General features: G+C 34.6%; 2 protein-coding genes across 2 annotated transcripts; both read left to right on the top strand.

Annotated features, from left to right (window-relative positions):
• The first annotated feature begins 3,907 nt into the window (after positions 1 to 3,907).
• LOC113375675 lies at positions 3,908 to 5,830 on the top strand. The gene has a single exon (XM_026615610.1). The coding sequence runs from the start codon at positions 3,908 to 3,910 to the stop codon at positions 5,828 to 5,830; it is 1,923 nt and encodes a 640-aa protein (XP_026471395.1).
• A 27-nt stretch (positions 5,831 to 5,857) lies between these two features.
• LOC113375674 lies at positions 5,858 to 7,609 on the top strand. The gene has a single exon (XM_026615609.1). The coding sequence runs from the start codon at positions 5,858 to 5,860 to the stop codon at positions 7,607 to 7,609; it is 1,752 nt and encodes a 583-aa protein (XP_026471394.1).
• The last annotated feature ends 13,390 nt before the right edge of the window (positions 7,610 to 20,999 follow it).

Below are 20,999 nucleotides of genomic sequence, written 5' to 3'. Positions count from 1 at the left end.
TTCTTGGTCCTTGGTCGACCTTGAAGACGAAGTACATTTTAGAGGCAGTTGATTCAATGATAATTACGATGATAATTATTATAACTTGAATGAAGTAAAGAATTTCTTGGTCCTTAATTCACGACCTTGGAGACGAAGTACATTTTAGAGGCAGTTGATTCAATGATAATTACGATGATAATTATTATAACTTGACTGAAGTAAAGAATTTCTTGGTCCTTGGTCGACCTTGGAGACGAAGTACATTTTAGAGGCAGTTGATTCAATGATAATTACGATGATAATTATTGTAACTTGACTGAAGTAAAGAATTTCTTGGTCAATTCACGACCTTGGAGACGAAGTACTTTTTACAGGCAGTTGATTCAATGTACTTTCAAATTGTAGAAAACGATGATAATTATTATAACTTGACTGAAGTAAAGAATTTCTTGGTCCTTGGTCGACCTTGGAGACGAAGTACATTTTAGAGGCAGTTGATTCAATGATAATTATGATGATAATTATTATAACTTGACTGAAGTAAAGAATTTCTTGGTCCTTGGTCGACCTTGGAGACGAAGTACATTTTAGAGTCAGTTGATTCAATGATAATTACGATGATAATTATTATAACTTGACTGAAGTAAAGAATTTCTTGGTCCTTAATTCACGACCTTGGAGACGAAGTACATTTTAGAGGCAGTTGATTCAATGATAATTACGATGATAATTATTATAACTTGACTGAAGTAAAAAATTTCTTGGTCCTTGGTCGAACTTGGAGACGAAGTACATTTTAGAGGCAGTTGATTCAATGATAATTACGATGATAATTATTATAACTTGACTGAAGTAAAGAATTTCTTGGTCAATTCACGACCTTGGAGACGAAGTACATTTTACAGACAGTTGATTCAAGGTATTTTCAAATTGTAGAAAACGATGATAATTATTATAACTTGACTGAAGTAAAGAATTTCTTGGTCAATTCACGACCTTGGAGACGAAGTACATTTTACAGGCAGTTGATTCAATGTATTTTCAAATTGTAGAAAACGATGATAATTATTACAACTTGACTGAAGTAAAGAATTTATTGGTCCTTGGTCGACCTTGGAGACGAAGTACATTTTAGAGGCAGTTGATTCAATGATAATTACGATGATAATTATTATAACTTGACTGAAGTAAAGAATTTCTTGGTCCTTGGTCGACCTTGGAGACGAAGTACATTTTAAAGGCTATTGATTCAATGATAATTACGATGATAATTATTATAACTTGACTGAAGTAAAGAATTTCTTGGTCAATTCACGACCTTGGAGACGAAGTACATTTTACAGGCAGTTGATTCAATGTATTTTCAAATTGTAGAAAACGATGATAATTATTATAACTTGACTGAAGTAAAGAATTTTTTGGTCCTTGGTCGACCTTGGAGACGAAGTACATTTTAGAGGCAGTTGATTCAATGATAATTACGATGATAATTATTATAACTTGACTGAAGTAAAGAATTTCTTGGTCAATTCACGACCTTGGAGACGAAGTACATTTTACAGGCAGTTGATTCAATGTATTTTCAAATTGTAGAAAACGATGATAATTATTATAACTTGACTGAAGTAAAGAATTTCTTGGTCCTTAATTCACGACCTTGGAGACGAAGTACATTTTAGAGGCAGTTGATTCAATCATAATTACGATGATAATTGGACAGAATTATTCATAGTTCTAACTGTGTATTTAAACTTCGCGCGCGTCGTTCGTACTGTCAGGACGACTCGTTATTGTTATGTTGGCGACATGTCATGCAAGACGCAATGTTCACGTTTTGACATGACTTCCTCGTAATACTTGCATATACATTATTCGCTCTCTTGTACATATACCGCTGAACTGTAGACATCGTATAAAATATATTTACTCATAATCCATCTAGTGTTCCTTTATACCATAATTTGGTCATTCTCACGGATAGTTACCAGTGCAAGCTTTATTTTGAGAATTATTATACACTGTGGTGAGAAAAGTTTTTTTATATACAAGTACTATTACCGGCGTGTATTGTTTTGTTTACGCATGCGGCATTGAAGTTGTCTATGTCGTTCGTAAACAAAAAGCAGAGCAACAAGAATATCCTTAATCAAGCTAGCAGTTCGGACGCTGAAATCATCGTCGTCACTCAAAGATTTGGGAGTTCCAAATTTTGAGGTTTGGATTCAGCTCGCAGCGCAAGAAAGGTATTCATACAATCACTCATTTTGTACAACTCGACGATCAAGTGATAATCGAGAAGCTTCTACACAAGTGGGGGAGGATATCGTGTTACTAGGATCCCACGTGGAAGACAAAAATTAGGATCAACGCTGACTCGTGTAATTCAAAACACGGGGGCGTGAGTCATTCAAAATTCTATGCATTGCAGTAACCTCACTATTGTTACACATTACACATAAGTGTTTATTAACCTTGTTCCTGTATTAATTGACTTAGTAATAAGTGTTAAGATTTCTTTATTTTCTTTGTACATTGTGTAGCACGTGTTGTAATAATATTAATTTAGTATAGTAAAACTGGCTGGTATAATGGCGGATGCGGATTCATTGGAAGGCACCTATAAAATGATTAAGGCTTTATTCGATGCCATCAACAAATATGTAACTGGATTCCAGGAGGGCGACAATGTAAAGGCTCTCTCTGTTCGGAAGCAGAGGCTTGTTGAACGTATCCACAGCTGGGATGAGGTGTATGTGCAGCTTGAAAGCATGTCTCCAGGTGTGTACACTGATGAGTACCTTAAATACTCTGAATTATACTTTGATATGATGGCTGAGATAGAATCAATTATTGACTCTCATCAAAAATCCGAAAAATTAAAAAGTAGCGTGATAGATGTGAAATTGCCAGATATTGTGTTACCAAAATTCAATGGGGAGTACAGTGAGTGGACGGCCTTTATTGATATATTTAATTCACTGATACATAACAATTCAAAATTAGCGCCTGTCCAGAAATTGCACTATTTGAAAGGTGCTCTCACATTATCAGCTTCTGAATTAATATCTAGTATAAGTGTCACAAATGAAAATTATGCAGTAGCATATGATCTTGTAATTAAAACTTACAATAATCAATTTTTAATTGTCAATGCTCATTTGCAGAGCATTGATAGCATACCTGTAATACAAAAGGGCAGTCATGAGAGGTTGAGAGCTTTTTTAAATAGTGCAAGACAACAAATTCAGTCATTGAAAGCCTTCTTTGAGCCTGCAGCACATTGGGACATTATCTTATTACATATGCTGTGTAGGAAGCTTGACAGTGGGACAAAAGTGGCTTGGAATCTGTCTCGGGCGTCAGGGCAGTTACCTTCTTTAGTGGAGTTCTTCACATTTCTTGAACTCCGGGTAACAGCCTTGAAGAATTCGTGTAGCTCAGACAGCAAACCAACCACCAAGTCTGTTCATACAATTGTTAAGAAACCTACACAACTGTGTAGTTATTGCAAGATTGAGGACCATGTGCTGTATAAATGCTCTACTTTTAAGTCAATAGATGTAAAGGCACGTAAGTTTTTTATTAATAAAAATTCGATTTGCTCTCGTTGTTTGGCTTCTCGACATAATGTGGCTAAATGTAAATTTAGATATGATTGTTCGAAGTACAAAGAGTCGCATAATACTTTGCTACATGAAGAACCTGAGCCAATGAGCCCAGCACTTCAAGTAGCACAGTATGCATGGCAAATAATACGGGGATGCAAACATTATTATCTACGGTTTCTCTCATTGTTATGGACACCGACGGAACCCAACATAAGGTGCGAGCGTTGTTGGACAGTGGGTCACAAATCAACTTAATAACTTCTTCGTTGTTAGCAAAATTGAAATGCCCGGTTAATTCATCTCTGCATAAATTGAGCATGTTACAGGGGCAGACTGTTTTGTGTGACAAGGCTGTCAAGTTGACAATAAGATCTAGATTAGGGTCCTTTGCTCGTACTATGAATTTTGTAGCTGTTGACAGGATCACCCAGTCTCTGCCTTCTGCGTTTATAGATTTTGATAACTGGAAGATTCCAGATCATGTTGATTTAGCGGACCCAATGTTTAATGTTCCAGGGTCAGTTGACATGTTGATAGGGGTGGAGTTATATTTCGAAGTGCTACAGCAAGGTTGCATTCGTTTAGGGAACCACCTACCTATTCTAAGAAAGAGCTGCTTTGGTTGGCTGATCTCAGGGGTATATACTTCAAAAACTCAGGAAAATGTGCATGTTGGATTTATTTCTAATGAAGATCTGCATAACAGTCTGACCAGGTTTTGGCAGTTGGAGGAGGTATCCTCTAACTATACAATGACCGGGTCTGACAAGTTATGTGAGGATCATTTTCTCTCTAATGTTTCACGGCTTGAAAATGGTCAGTTTGAAGTAGCTCTCCCTTTTGTAGATGGTAAAATGGATAAACTAGGATCATCGTATTTAGGTGCAAAACACAGGTTTTTGAACTTAGAGAGGCGTTTTTCTAAGGATAGTATCATGTTTGCAGCATATTCACGGTTTGTGAATGAATACATTGAACTAGGGCACGCTGAGCAGATCTCACTTACTCAGGATGAAGTGATTCAAAATAATTTATATTTCTTGCCACATCACCCTGTTGTGAAGGATAATAACTTCAATAAGATTAGAGTAGTTTTTGATGCTTCGGCGAAATCTTCCTCTGGTGTCTCATTGAATAATATTCTTCACACGGGCCCTAAATTGCAGCAGGATTTGTTTTCTATCTTGGTTCGATTTAGGTGCCATCAGTTTGTTTTTGTGGCAGACATTGTGAAAATGTATCGCCAAATAAAGGTTAAGGATACAGATCAGTTATATCAGTTGCTCTTATGGAGGGAGTCGCCCCAGGAAACCTTGAAGATTTTCAAACTCACCACGGTAACATATGGCACAGCTAGTGCTCCGTACCTGGCAATGCGCTGTTTGAAGATGCTGGCGCAAAATTATGCGTCAACATTTTCACAGGCAGCACAAGTGTTAGATACGGACTGCTATGTTGATGATATCATCACAGGTGCTGATACTGCGGATGAGTTGGTTAAGATTCAAAGGGAAGTTGTACAGTTGTTAAATGAAGGGGGGTTCTCCTTACATAAATGGTCAAGTAACTGTCGTAAAGTTTTACAAACTATCCCAAAGGAAAGTCAAAGCTCTGCTATGGCCTTGTTTTCTGAAGCAGATACTGTTAAAACCTTAGGGCTTGCGTGGAATCCTTCACAGGATATTTTTAAAATAGCACATATTAAGGTTTCAGAAGCAGACATTAGACAGGGTGTTGACACAAAACGATCCGTATTATCAACAATTGCACAGATTTATGACCCAATTGGGCTCATATCTCCAATATCTGTAACTGCAAAGTTGATAATGCAGGAGTTGTGGAGGCAAAACCTTGGTTGGGATGAGACTTTGTCACGAGAGTTACAAGATAGGTGGAATCTTTTTAAGGTTCATGTCTCTGATCTAGAGAATCTCAGTATTCCTCGAAACATTTTTAAGTCGATTCCGGTGACTATTCAATGTCACGGATTCTCAGACGCTTTATTGTATGCATATGGTGCCTGCATTTATCTACGGGCAACATACGCAGATGGCACTTTGTCATCAAGGTTACTTTGTTCAAAATCGCAAGTAGCCCCATTAAAAAATGTGACGTTGCCTCGGCTAGAATTATCTGCGGCTTTGCTCTTAGCAAAGTTATTTAGGCAGATGATGACGATCACAAAAATCCCAATTTTGGAGTCGTTTCTATGGTGTGACTCAAGCATTGTATTGGCGTAGTTAAAGACAGATCCGTCTCTATTGAAAATGTTTGTTAGCAATAGAGTGGCGGAAATTCTTGATCTTACGCCAGGCATTGCTTGGAGACACGTCTGTAGTAAAGAAAATGCTGCAGACATTGTATCTAGGGGTGTAAAGACGCCATTAGAGTTAATAGACTGCAATCTATGGTGGCACGGGCCTGCTTGGCTGCTACAAGATTCTAGTAATTGGCCTAACAGGTTTGCTGGTGATGTTAAAGAAGCTATTCCAGAACGGAAAGTGCTAGCAACAACTGTCGGCAACACTAGGAATGAATTGCTAGAAGATCTTGTGGCTAAGTGTTCTCGGTTCAGCAAACTAGTTAGGGTGGTGGCGTTCTGCATCCGATGGATCAACATTATTCGTCTCAAACAAAGAGGTTTACTTTCGGTCTCTGAATTAAACACAGCGACGAAGCGTATCTTTTATATGGTTCAGAGGGATGTTTTTGGTAATATAGGTGAACAGTTGAAGTTAGGTAAGCAATCCAATGCATCTCTTGGTAAGCTGAAGGCTTTAAATCCTTTCGTGGATGCTGGAGACTTACTTCGAGTGGGTGGGAGATTGGAGAATGCCGACATACCCTACGACCAAAAACACCCAGTAATTCTACCTAAAGGCAATGTTGTTATTGATATGTTTGTTAGGTTTGAGCATGAAAGATTGTTGCATGCAGGTACTCAGACTGTTCTAGCAAACATCAGACTTAAATATTGGCCTATAGACGGTCGTAACACAATAAAGCAAGTGATACACCAATGTGTAAAGTATGCCAGATTTAGGGCAACTTCGGCAGAACAGCTAATGGGCAGTTTGCCCAAGGATAGGGTTACTGCATACCGACCATTTCAAGTTGTAGGTGTCGACTTTGCCGGTCGGGTGTTGCTACAATCGAGTAGATTGAGAAAGGCTCAACGTACGAAAGCGTACATTTCTTTATTTGTTTGTATGGCCACTAAGGCTATTCACATTGAATTGGTTTCCAGTCTGTCAACTGAAGCCTTCTTAGCTGCTTTACGCCGTTTTATTGCGAGACGAGGTTGTTGTTTGGTAATCCATAGTGACAATGGGAGAAACTTTGTCGGCGCAAAAACGGAATTAAAACAATTAGCCAAACTATTTATGTCCGAGAAGTCAAAAAACGAATTGATTTCCGCGTCATCTCGGTTAGGAATAACCTGGCAATTCACACCTTCTCACGCTCCTCATTTCGGAGGATTATGGGAAGGTTCTATCAAAGTAATGAAACATCATATCCGGAGAATAATAGGATCATATTGTCTCACCTATGAGGAGTACATGACAGTTTTGACACAAATTGAAGCTGTGCTTAACTCCAGACCAAACCTTGCCCTCACGGATGATAGCACTGATGCTGCCTATATCAGTCCAGGGCACTTCATTATCGGAAGTGCGTTAACAGCTCTTCCAGAGCCATTCATTGACACCAACGTTAAAACAATTAAATTGCATCAGCAAATGGCAAGCATGCGCAACCAATTTTGGGCAATCTGGTCAAAGCAGTATTTGTCAAACTTGCAAAAGAGGGCAAAATGGAGTCAACCTCAACCAAACATCAACATAGATGATATTGTTTTGTTAAAGGAAGACAATGTACCTCCATTACAGTGGCCAATTGCTAGAGTGGTGGATACCAAACCAGGAAAGGATGGCAAAGTAAGAGTTGTGTCCATTAAAACTAGCAGTGGCGTATACACCAGGCCAATCACAAAAATTGTACCATTACCATGCCAGTAGCTTAAGTTATTTGTTTTTTCCTTGTCGTTATATAATTCCATGATATTTGTATTAGTTCTTGTATTCTATATTATATATTTTATGTCAATTGTTGAGATTAATCATTGTCATTATAATTTAAATATTCTTCTTGTTTTACTGAACTTAGTTATACCACTTAATTAATTAGAATAATTATCCTCATACTTATGATATATTGATTACCTGTTGTTCAAATTATTTAGGATTAGAATGTCAATATGTTTCTTGTTATTATATGTTCATTTATTTAGTATTATTCTCATTAAGTTAAATATTTATTTCTCTGTTCATCTTTCATTAATACAGTCCATTGTTCATTGTCCATTGTTTATCGTTCAAAATATAAGATACTGTCACTTGTTATACTTTTCATTTATTAATATTAAGTCGATATGTAATTTTGTAAACTTCATATATTTGTAAGAATAATTCTGTTTTAGCTGTTTAATATGTGATGCTTGCATCGTGCCGGAGCATGGACAGAATTATTCATAGTTCTAACTGTGTATTTAAACTTCGCGCGCGTCGTTCGTACTGTCAGGACGACTCGTTATTGTTATGTTGGCGACGTCATGCAAGACGCAATGTTCACGTTTTGACATGACTTCCTCGTAATACTTGCACATACATTATTCGCTCTCTTGTACATATACCGCTGAACTGTAAACATCGTATAAAATATATTTACTCATAATCCATCCAGTGTTTCTTTATACCAATAATTATTATAACTTGACTGAAGTAAAGAATTTCTTGGCCCTTAATTCACGACCTTGGAGACGAAGTCCATTTTAGAGGCAGTTGATTCAATGATAATTACGATGATAATTATTATAACTTGACTGAAGTAAAGAATTTCTTGGTCCTTGGTCGACCTTGGAGACGAAGTACATTTTAGAGGCAGTTGATTCAATGATAATTACGATGATAATTATTATAACTTGACTGAAGTAAAGAATTTCTTGGTCTTTGGTCGACCTTGGAGACGAAGTACATTTTAGAGGCAGTTGATTCAATGATAATTACGATGATAATTATTATAACTTGACTGAAGTAAAGAATTTCTTGGTCAATTCACGACCTTGGAGACGAAGTACATTTTAGAGGCAGTTGATTCAATGCTAATTACGATGATAATTATTATAACTTGACTGAAGTAAAGAATTTCTTGGTCCTTAATTTACGACCTTGGAGACGAAGTACATTTTAGAGGCAGTTGATTCAATGATAATTATGATGATAATTATTATAACTTGACTGAAGTAAAGAATTTCTTGGTCCTTGGTCGACCTTGGAGACGAAGTACATTTTAGAGGCAGTTGATTCAATGATAATTACGATGATAATTATTATAACTTGACTGAAGTAAAGAATTTCTTGGTCAATTCACGACCTTGGAGACGAAGTACATTTTACAGGCAGTTGATTCAATGTATTTTCAAATTGTAGAAAACGATGATAATTATTATAACTTGACTGAAGTAAAGAATTTCTTGGTCCTTGGTTGACCTTGGAACGAAGTACATTTTAAAGGCTATTGATTCAATGATAATTACGATGATAATTATTATAACTTGACTGAAGTAAAGAATTTCTTGGTCAATTCACGACCTTGGAGACGAAGTACATTTTACAGGCAGTTGATTCAATGTATTTTCAAATTGTAGAAAACGATGATAATTATTATAACTTGACTGAAGTAAAGAATTTCTTGGTCCTTGGTCGACCTTGGAGACGAAGTACATTTTGGAGGCAGTTGATTCAATGATAATTACGATGATAATTATTATAACTTGACTGAAGTAAAGAATTTCTTGGTCCTTAATTCACGACCTTGGAGACGAAGTACATTTTAGAGGCAGTTGATTCAATGATAATTACGATGATAATTATTATAACTTGACTGAAGTAAAGAATTTCTTGGTCCTTGGTCGACCTTGGAGACGAAGTACATTTTAGAGGCAGTTGATTCAATGAGAATTACGATGATAATTATTATAAATTGACTGAAGTAAAGAATTTCTTGGTCAATTCACGACCTTGGAGACGAAGTACATTTTACAGGCAGTTGATTCAATGTATTTTCAAATTGTAGAAAACGATGATAATTATTATAACTTGACTGAAGTAAAGAATTTCTTGGTCCTTGGTCGACCTTGGAGACGAAGTACATTTTAGAGGCAGTTGATTCAATGATAATTATGATGATAATTATTATAACTTGACTGAAGTAAAGAATTTCTTGGTCCTTGGTCGACTTCGGAGACGAAGTATATTTTAGAGGCAGTTGATTCAATGATAATTACGATGATAATTATCATAACTTGACTGAAAGAAACTTTAATATAATTATCATCATAATTAGATAATTATCATAACTTGACTGTTGTAAAGAATTTCTTGGTCCGTGGTCGACCTTGGAGACAAAGTACATTTTAGAGGCAGTTGATTCAATGATAATTACGATGATAATTATTATAACTTGACTGAAGTAAAGAATTTCTTGGTCCTTAATTCACGACCTTGGAGACGAAGTACATTTTAGAGGCAGTTGATTCAATGATAATTACGATGATAATTATTATAACTTGACTGAAGTAAAGAATTTCTTGGTCCTTGGTCGACCTTGGAGACGAAGTACATTTTAGAGGCAGTTGATTCAATGATAATTACGATGATAATTATTATAACTTGACTGAAGTAAAGAATTTCTTGGTCAATTCACGACCTTGGAGACGAAGTACATTTTACAGGCAGTTGATTCAATGTATTTTCAAATTGTAGAAAACGATGATAATTATTATAACTTGACTGTTGTAAAGAATTTCTTGGTCCTTGGTCCACCTTGGAGACGAAGTACATTTTAGAGGCAGTTGATTCAATGATAATTATGATGATAATTATTATAACTTGACTGAAGTAAAGAATTTCTTGGTCCATGGTCGACCTTGGAGACGAAGTACATTTTAGAGGCAGTTGATTTAATGATAATTACGATGATAATTATTATGACTTGACTGAAGTAAAGAATTTTTTGGTCCTTAATTCACGACCTTGGAGACGAAGTACATTTTAGAGGCAGTTGATTCAATGATAATTACGATGATAATTATTATAACTTGACTAAAGTAAAGAATTTCTTGGTCCTTGGTCGACCTTGGAGACGAAGTACATTTTAGAGGCAGTTGATTCAATGATAATTACGATGATAATTATTATAACTTGACTGAAGTAAAGAATTTCTTGGTCAATTCACGACCTTGGAGACGAAGTACATTTTACAGGCAGTTGATTCAATGTATTTTCAAATTGTAGAAAACGATGATAATTATTATAACTTGACTGAAGTAAAGAATTTCTTGGTCCTTGGTCGACCTTGGAGACGAAGTACATTTTAGAGGCAGTTGATTCAATGATAATTATGATGATAATTATTATAACTTGACTGAAGTAAAGAATTTCTTGGTCCTTGGTCGACCTTGGAGACGAAGTACATTTTAGAGGCAGTTGATTCAATGATAATTACGATGATAATTATTATAACTTGACTGAAGTAAAGAAATTCTTGGTCAATTCACGACCTTGGAGACGAAGTACATTTTACAGGCAGTTGATTCAATGTATTTTCAAATTGTAGAAAACGATGATAATTATTATAACTTGACTGAAGTAAAGAATTTCTTGGTCCTTGGTCGACCTTGGAGACGAAGTACATTTTAGAGGCAGTTGATTCAATGATAATTATGATGATAATTATTATAACTTGACTGAAGTAAAGAATTTCTAGGTACTTGGTCGACCTTGGAGACGAAGTACATTTTGGAGGCAGTTGATTCAATGATAATTACGATGATAATTATTATAACTTGACTGAAGTAAAGAATTTCTTGGTCCTTAATTTACGACCTTGGAGACGAAGTACATTTTAGAGGCAGTTGATTCAATGATAATTATGATGATAATTATTATAACTTGACTGAAGTAAAGAATTTCTTGGTCCTTGGTCGACCTTGGAGACGAAGTACATTTTAGAGGCAGTTGATTCAATGATAATTACGATGATAATTATTATAACTTGACTGAAGTAAAGAATTTCTTGGTCAATTCACGACCTTGGAGACGAAGTACATTTTACAGGCAGTTGATTCAATGATAATTACGATGATAATTATTATAACTTGACTGAAGTAAAAAATTTCTTGGTCAATTCACAACCTTGGAGACGAAGTACATTTTAGAGGCAATTGATTCAATGTATTTTCAAATTGTAGAAAACGATGATAATTATTATAACTTGACTGAAGTAAAGAATTTCTTGGTCCTTGGTCGACCTTGGAGACGAAGTACATTTTAGAGGCAGTTGATTCAATGATAATTATGATGATAATTATTATAACTTGACTGAAGTAAAGAATTTCTTGGTCCTTGGTCGACCTTGGAGACAAAGTACATTTTAGAGGCAGTTGATTCAATGATAATTACGATGATAATTATTATAACTTGACTGAAGTAAAGAATTTCTTGGTCCTTGGTCGACCTTGGAGACGAAGTACATTTTAGAGGCAGTTGATTCAATGATAATTAGGATGATAATTATTATAACTTGACTGAAGTAAAGAATTTCTTGGTCCTTGGTCGACCTTGGAGACGAAGTACATTTTAGAGGCAGTTGATTCAATGATAATTACGATGATAATTATTATAACTTGACTGAAGTAAAGAATTTCTTGGTCCTTGGTCGACCTTGGAGACGAAGTACATTTTAGAGGCAGTTGATTCAATGATAATTACGATGATAATTATTATAACTTGACTGAAGTAAAGAATTTCTTGGTCCTTGGTCGACCTTGGAGACGAAGTATATTTTAGAGGCAGTTGATTCAATGATAATTACGATGATAATTATTATAACTTGACTGAAGTAAAGAATTTCTTGGTCAATTCACGACCTTGGAGACGAAGTACATTTTACAGGCAGTTGATTCAATGTATTTTCAAATTGTAGAAAACGATGATAATTATTATAACTTGACTGAAGTAAAGAATTTCTTGGTCCTTGGTCGACCTTGGAGACGAAGTACATTTTAGAGGCAGTTGATTCAATGATAATTACGATGATAATTATTATAACTTGACTGAAGTAAAGAATTTCTTGGTCCTTGGTCGACCTTGGAGACGAAGTACATTTTAGAGGCAGTTGATTCAATGATAATTACGATGATAATTATTATAACTTGACTGAAGTAAAGAATTTCTTGGTCCTTGGTCGACCTTGGAGACGAAGTACATTTTAGAGGCAGTTGATTCAATGATAATTACGATGATAATTATTATAACTTGACTGAAGTAAAGAATTTCTTGGTCCTTGGTCGACCTTGGAGACGAAGTATATTTTAGAGGCAGTTGATTCAATGATAATTACGATGATAATTATTATAACTTGACTGAAGTAAAGAATTTCTTGGTCAATTCGCGACCTTGGAGACGAAGTACATTTTACAGGCAGTTGATTCAATGTATTTTCAAATTGTAGAAAACGATGATAATTATTATAACTTGACTGAAGTAAAGAATTTCTTGGTCCTTGGTCGACCTTGGAGACGAAGTACATTTTAGAGGCAGTTGATTCAATGATAATTACGATGATAATTATTATAACTTGACTGAAGTAAAGAATTTCTTGGTCCTTGGTCGACCTTGGAGACGAAGTACATTTTAGAGGCAGTTGATTCAATGATAATTACGATGATGATTATTATAACTTGACTGAAGTAAAGAATTTCTTGGTCCTTGGTCGACCTTGGAGACGAAGTACATTTTAGAGGCAGTTGATCCAATGATAATTACGATGATAATTATTATAACTTGACTGAAGTAAAGAATTTCTTGGTCCTTGGTCGACCTTGGAGACGAAGTATATTTTAGAGGCAGTTGATTCAATGATAATTACGATGATAATTATTATAACTTGACTGAAGTAAAGAATTTCTTGGTCAGTTCACGACCTTGGAGACGAAGTACATTTTAGAGACAGTTGATTCAATGATAATTACGATGATAATTATTATAACTTGACTGAAGTAAAGAATTTCTTGGTCCTTAATTCACGACCTTGGAGACGAAGTACATTTTAGAGGCAGTTGATTCAATGATAATTATGATGATAATTATTATAACTTGACTGAAGTAAAGAATTTCTTGGTCAATTCACGACCTTGGAGACGAAGTACATTTTAGAGGCAGTTGATTCAATGATAATTACGATGATAATTATTATAACTTGACTGAAGTAAAGAATTTCTTGGTCCTTGGTCGACCTTGGAGACGAAGTACATTTTAAAGGCTATTGATTCAATGATAATTACGATGATAATTATTATAACTTGACTGAAGTAAAGAATTTCTTGGTCCTTGGTCGACCTTGGAGACGAAGTACATTTTAAAGGCTATTGATTCAATGATAATTACGATGATAATTATTATAACTTGACTGAAGTAAAGAATTTCTTGGTCCTTGGTCGACCTTGGAGACGAAGTACATTTTAGGGGCAGTTGATTCAATGATAATTACGATGATAATTATTATAACTTGACTGAAGTAAAGAATTTCTTGGTCAATTTACGACCTTGGAGACGAAGTACATTTTAGAGGCAGTTGATTCAATGATAATTACGATGATAATTATTATAACTTGACTGAAGTAAAGAATTTATTGGTCCTTGGTCGACCTTGGAGACGAAGTATATTTTAGAGGCAGTTGATTCAATGATAATTACGATGATAATTATTATAACTTGACTGAAGTAAAGAATTTCTTGGTCAATTCACGACCTTGGAGACGAAGTACATTTTAGAGGCAGTTGATTCAATGATAATTACGATGATAATTATTATAACTTGACTGAAGTAAAGAATTTCTTGGTCCTTGGTCGACCTTGGAGACGAAGTACATTTTAGAGGCAGTTGATTCAATGATAATTACGATGATAATTATTATAACTTGACTGAAGTAAAGAATTTCTTGGTCCTTAATTCACGACCTTGGAGACGAAGCACATTTTAGAGGCAGTTGATTCAATGATAATTACGATGATAATTATTATAACTTGACTGAAGTAAAGAATTTCTTGGTCCTTAATTCACGACCTTGGAGACGAAGTATATTTTAGAGGCAGTTGATTCAATGATAATTACGATGATAATTATTATAACTTGACTGAAGTAAAGAATTTCTTGGTCAATTCACGACCTTGGAGACGAAGTACATTTTAGAGGCAGTTGATTCAATGATAATTATGATGATAATTATTATAACTTGACTGAAGTAAAGAATTTCTTGGTCCATGGTCGACCTTGGAGACGAAGTACATTTTAGAGGCAGTTGATTTAATGATAATTACGATGATAATTATTATAACTTGACTGAAGTAAAGAATTTCTTGGTCCTTGGTCGACCTTGGAGACGAAGTACATTTTAGAGGCAGTTGATTCAATGATAATTATGATGATAACTATTATAACTTGACTGAAGTAAAGAATTTCTTGGTCCTTAATTCACGACCTTGGAGACGAAGCACATTTTAGAGGCAGTTGATTCAATGATAATTACGATGATAATTATTATAACTTGACTGAAGTAAAGAATTTCTTGGTCCTTGGTCGACCTTGGAGACGAAGTACATTTTAGAGGCAGTTGATTCAATGATAATTACGATGATAATTATTATAACTTGACTGAAGTAAAGAATTTCTTGGTCCTTGGTCGACCTTGGAGACGAAGTACATTTTAGAGGCAGTTGATGCAATGATAATTACGATGATAATTATTATAACTTGACTGAAGTAAAAAATTTCTTGCTCAATTCACAACCTTGGAGACGAAGTACATTTTAGAGGCAGTTGATTCAATGTATTTTCAAATTGTAGAAAACGATGATAATTATTATAACTTGACTGAAGTAAAGAATTTCTTGGTCCTTGGTCGACCTTGGAGACGAAGTACATTTTAGAGGCAGTTGATTCAATGATAATTATGATGATAATTATTATAACTTGACTGAAGTAAAGAATTTCTTGGTCCTTGGTCGACCTTGGAGACGAAGTACATTTTAGAGGCAGTTGATTCAATGATAATTACGATGATAATTATTATAACTTGACTGAAGTAAAGAATTTCTTGGTCCTTGGTCGACCTTGGAGACGAAGTACATTTTAGAGGCAGTTGATTCAATGATAATTACGATGATAATTATTATAACTTGACTGAAGTAAAGAATTTCTTGGTCCTTGGTCGACCTTGGAGACGAAGTACATTTTAGAGGCAGTTGATTCAATGATAATTACGATGATAATTATTATAACTTGACTGAAGTAAAGAATTTCTTGGTCCTTGGTCGACCTTGGAGACGAAGTACATTTTAGAGGCAGTTGATTCAATGATAATTACGATGATAATTATTATAACTTGACTGAAGTAAAGAATTTCTTGGTCCTTGGTCGACCTTGGAGACGAAGTACATTTTAGAGGCAGTTGATTCAATGATAATTACGATGATAATTATTATAACTTGACTGAAGTAAAGAATTTCTTGGTCAATTCACGACCTTGGAGACGAAGTACATTTTACAGGCAGTTGATTCAATGTATTTTCAAATTGTAGAAAACGATGATAATTATTATAACTTGACTGAAGTAAAGAATTTCTTGGTCCTTGGTCGACCTTGGAGACGAAGTACATTTTAGAGGCAGTTGATTCAATGATAATTACGATGATAATTATTATAACTTGACTGAAGTAAAGAATTTCTTGGTCCTTGGTCGACCTTGGAGACGAAGTACATTTTAGAGGCAGTTGATTCAATGATAATTACGATGATAATTATTATAACTTGACTGAAGTAAAGAATTTCTTGGTCCTTGGTCGACCTTGGAGACGAAGTACATTTTAGAGGCAGTTGATTCAATGATAATTACGATGAATAATTATTATAACTTGACTGAAGTAAAGAATTTCTTGGTCCTTGGTCGACCTTGGAGACGAAGTATTTTAGAGGCAGTTGATTCAATGATAATTACGATGATAATTATTATAACTTGACTGAAGTAAAGAATTTCTTGGTCAATTCGCGACCTTGGAGACGAAGTACATTTTACAGGCAGTTGATTCAATGTATTTTCAAATTGTAGAAAACGATGATAATTATTATAACTTGACTGAAGTAAAGAATTTCTTGGTCCTTGGTCGACCTTGGAGACGAAGTACATTTTAGAGGCAGTTGATTCAATGATAATTACGATGATAATTATTATAACTTGACTGAAGTAAAGAATTTCTTGGTCCTTGGTCGACCTTGGAGACGAAGTACATTTTAGAGGCAGTTGATTCAATGATAATTACGATGATAATTATTATAACTTGACTGAAGTAAAGAATTTCTTGGTCCTTGGTCGACCTTGGAGACGAAGTACATTTTAGAGGCAGTTGATTCAATGATAATTACGATGATAATTATTATAACTTGACTGAAGTAAAGAATTTCTTGGTCCTTGGTCGACCTTGGAGACGAAGTACATTTTAGAGGCAGTTGATTCAATGATAATTACGATGATAATTATTATAACTTGACTGAAGTAAAGAATTTCTTGGTCAGTTCACGACCTTGGAGACGAAGTACATTTTAGAGGCAGTTGATTCAATGATAATTACGATGATAATTATTATAACTTGACTGAAGTAAAGAATTTCTTGGTCCTTATTTCACGACCTTGGAGACGAAGTACATTTTAGAGGCAGTTGATTCAATGATAATTACGATGATAATTATTATAACTTGACTGAAGTAAAGAATTTCTTGGTCCTTGGTCGACCTTGGAGACGAAGTACATTTTAAAGGCATTGATTCAATGATAATTACGATGATAATTATTATAACTTGACTGAAGTAAAGAATTTCTTGGTCCTTGGTCGACCTTGGAGACGAAGTACATTTTAAAGGCTATTGATTCAATGATAATTACGATGATAATTATTATAACTTGACTGAAGTAAAGAATTTCTTGGTCCTTGGTCGACCTTGGAGACGAAGTACATTTTAGGGGCAGTTGATTCAATGATAATTACGATGATAATTATTATAACTTGACTGAAGTAAAGAATTTCTTGGTCAATTTCGACCTTGGAGACGAAGTACATTTTAGAGGCAGTTGATTCAATGATAATTACGATGATAATTATTATAACTTGACTGAAGTAAAGAATTTCTTGGTCCTTGGTCGACCTTGGAGACGAAGTACATTTTAGAGGCAGTTGATTCAATGATAATTACGATGATAATTATTATAACTTGACTGAAGTAAAGAATTTCTTGGTCAATTCACGACCTTGGAGACGAAGTACATTTTAGAGGCAGTTGATTCAATGATAATTACGATGATAATTATTATAACTTGACTGAAGTAAAGAATTTCTTGGTCCTTGGTCACGACCTTGGAGACGAAGTACATTTTAGAGGCAGTTGATTCAATGATAATTACGATGATAATTATTATAACTTGACTGAAGTAAAGAATTTCTTGGTCAATTCACGACCTTGGAGACGAAGTACATTTTAGAGGCAGTTGATTCAATGATAATTACGATGATAATTATTATAACTTGACTGAAGTAAAGAATTTCTTGGTCCTTGGTCGACCTTGGAGACGAAGTACATTTTAGAGGCAGTTGATTCAATGATAATTACGATGATAATTATTATAACTTGACTGAAGTAAAGAATTTCTTGGTCCTTGGTCACGACCTTGGAGACGAAGTATATTTTAGAGGCAGTTGATTCAATGATAATTACGATGATAATTATTATAACTTGACTGAAGTAAAGAATTTCTTGGTCAATTCACGACCTTGGAGACGAAGTACATTTTAGGGCAGTTGATTCAATGTATTTTCAAATGTAGAAAACGATGATAATTATTATAACTTGACTGAAGTAAAGAATTTCTTGGTCCTTGGTCGACCTTGGAGACGAAGTACATTTTAGAGGCAGTTGATTCAATGATAATTACGATGATAATTATTATAACTTGACTGAAGTAAAGAATTTCTTGGTCAATTCACGACCTTGGAGACGAAGTACAATTTAGAGGCAGTTGATTCAATGATAATTACGATGATAATTATTATAACTTGACTGAAGTAAAGAATTTCTTGGTCCTTGGTCGACCTTGAAAACGAAGTACATTTTAGAGGCAGTTGATTCAATGATAATTACGATGATAATTATTATAACTTGACTGAAGTAAAGAATTTCTTGGTCCTTGGTCGACCTTGGAGACGAAGTACATTTTAGAGGCAGTTGATTCAATGATAATTACGATGATAATTATTATAACTTGACTGAAGTAAAGAATTTCTTGGTCAATTCACGACCTTGGAGACGAAGTACATTTTAGAGGCAGTTGATTCAATGATAATTACGATGATAATTATTATAACTTGACTGAAGTATAGAATTTCTTGGTCCTTAATTCACGACCTTGGAGACGAAGTACATTTTAGAGGCAGTTGATTCAATGATAATTACGACGATAATTATTATAACTTGACTGAAGTAAAGAATTTCTTGGTCCTTGGTCGACCTTGGAGACGAAGTACATTTTAGAGGCAGTTGATTCAATGATAATTATGATGATAATTATTATAACTTGACTGAAGTAAAGAATTTCTTGGTCCTTGGTCGACCTTGGAGACGAAGTACATTTTAGAGGCAGTTGATTCAATGATAATTACGATGATAATTATTATAACTTGACTGAAGTAAAGAATTTCTTGGTCAATTCACGACCTTGGAGACGAAGTACATTTTAGAGGCAGTTGATTCTATGATAATTACGATGATAATTATTATAACTTGACTGAAGTAAAGAATTTCTTGGTCAATTCACGACCTTGGAGACGAAGTACATTTTACAGGCAGTTGATTCAATGTATTTTCAAATTGTAGAAAACGATGATAATTATTATAACTTGACTGAAGTAAAGAATTTCTTGGTCCTTGGTCGACCTTGGAGACGAAGTACATTTTAGAGGCAGTTGATTCAATGATAATTACGATGATAATTATTATAACTTGACTGAAGTAAAGAATTTCTTGGTCCTTGGTCGACCTTGGAGACGAAGTACATTTTAAGGCATTGATTCAATGATAATTACGATGATAATTATTATAACTTGACTGAAGTAAGAATTTCTTGGTCAATTCACGACCTTGGAGACGAAGTACATTTTACAGGCAGTTGATTCAATGATTTTCAAATTGTAGAAAACGATGATAATTATTATAACTTGACTGAAGTAAAGAATTTCTTGGTTCTTGGTCGGCCTTGGAGATGAAGTACATTTTAGAGGCAGTTGATTCAATGATAATTACGATGATAATTATTATAACTTGACTGAAGTAAAGAATTTCTTGGTCAATTCACGACCTTGGAGACGAAGTACATTTTACAGGCAGTTGATTCAATGTATTTTCAAATTGTAGAAAACGATGATAATTATTATAACTTGACTGAAGTAAAGAATTTCTTGGTCCTTGGTCGACCTTGGAGACGAAGTACATTTTAGGGGCAGTTGATTCAATGATAATTATGATGATAATTATTATAACTTGACTGAAGTAAAGAATTTCTTGGTCCTTGGTCGACCTTGGAGACGAAGTACATTTTAGAGGCAGTTGATTCAATGATAATTACGATGATAATTATTATAACTTGACTGAAGTAAAGAATTTCTTGGTCCTTAATTCACGACCTTGGAGACGAAGTACATTTTAGAGGCAGTTGATTCAATGATAATTACGATGATAATTATTATAACTTGACTGAAGTAAAGAATTTCTTGGTCCTTAATTCACGACCTTGGAGGCGAAGTACATTTTAGAGGCAGTTGATTCAATGATAATTACGATGATAATTATTATAACTTGACTGAAGTAAAGAATTTCTTGGTCCTTGGTCGACCTTGGAGACGAAGTACATTTTAGAGGCAGTTGATTCAATGATAATTATGATGATAATTATTATAACTTGACTGAAGTAAAGAATTTCTTGGTCCTTGGTCGACCTTGGAGACGAAGTACATTTTAGAGGCAGTTGATTCAATGATAATTACGATGATAATTATTATAACTTGACTGAAGTAAAGAATTTCTTGGTCAATTCACGACCTTGGAGACGAAGTACATTTTAGAGGCAGTTGATTCAATGATAATTACGATGATAATTATTATAACTTGACTGAAGTAAAGAATTTCTTGGTCCTTGGTCGACCTTGGAGACGAAGTACATTTTAGAGGCAGTTGATTCAATGATAA

Source organism: Ctenocephalides felis, unplaced genomic scaffold (genome assembly GCF_003426905.1).
Source record: "Ctenocephalides felis isolate EL2017-DRISC unplaced genomic scaffold, ASM342690v1 CF-g0.4_SCAFFOLD_01886, whole genome shotgun sequence".
In the NCBI taxonomy this organism is placed as follows: domain Eukaryota; kingdom Metazoa; phylum Arthropoda; class Insecta; order Siphonaptera; family Pulicidae; genus Ctenocephalides; species Ctenocephalides felis.
Note: the sequence above shows the minus strand (reverse complement) of the source record. Positions and strands in the feature narration are given on the sequence as shown.

Excerpts from the sequence above, each read along its gene's own strand:
- LOC113375675 (XM_026615610.1), top strand. The coding sequence starts at position 3,908 with ATGTTACAGGGGCAGACTGTTTTGTGTGACAAGGCTGTCAAGTTGACA.
- LOC113375674 (XM_026615609.1), top strand. The coding sequence starts at position 5,858 with ATGTTTGTTAGCAATAGAGTGGCGGAAATTCTTGATCTTACGCCAGGC.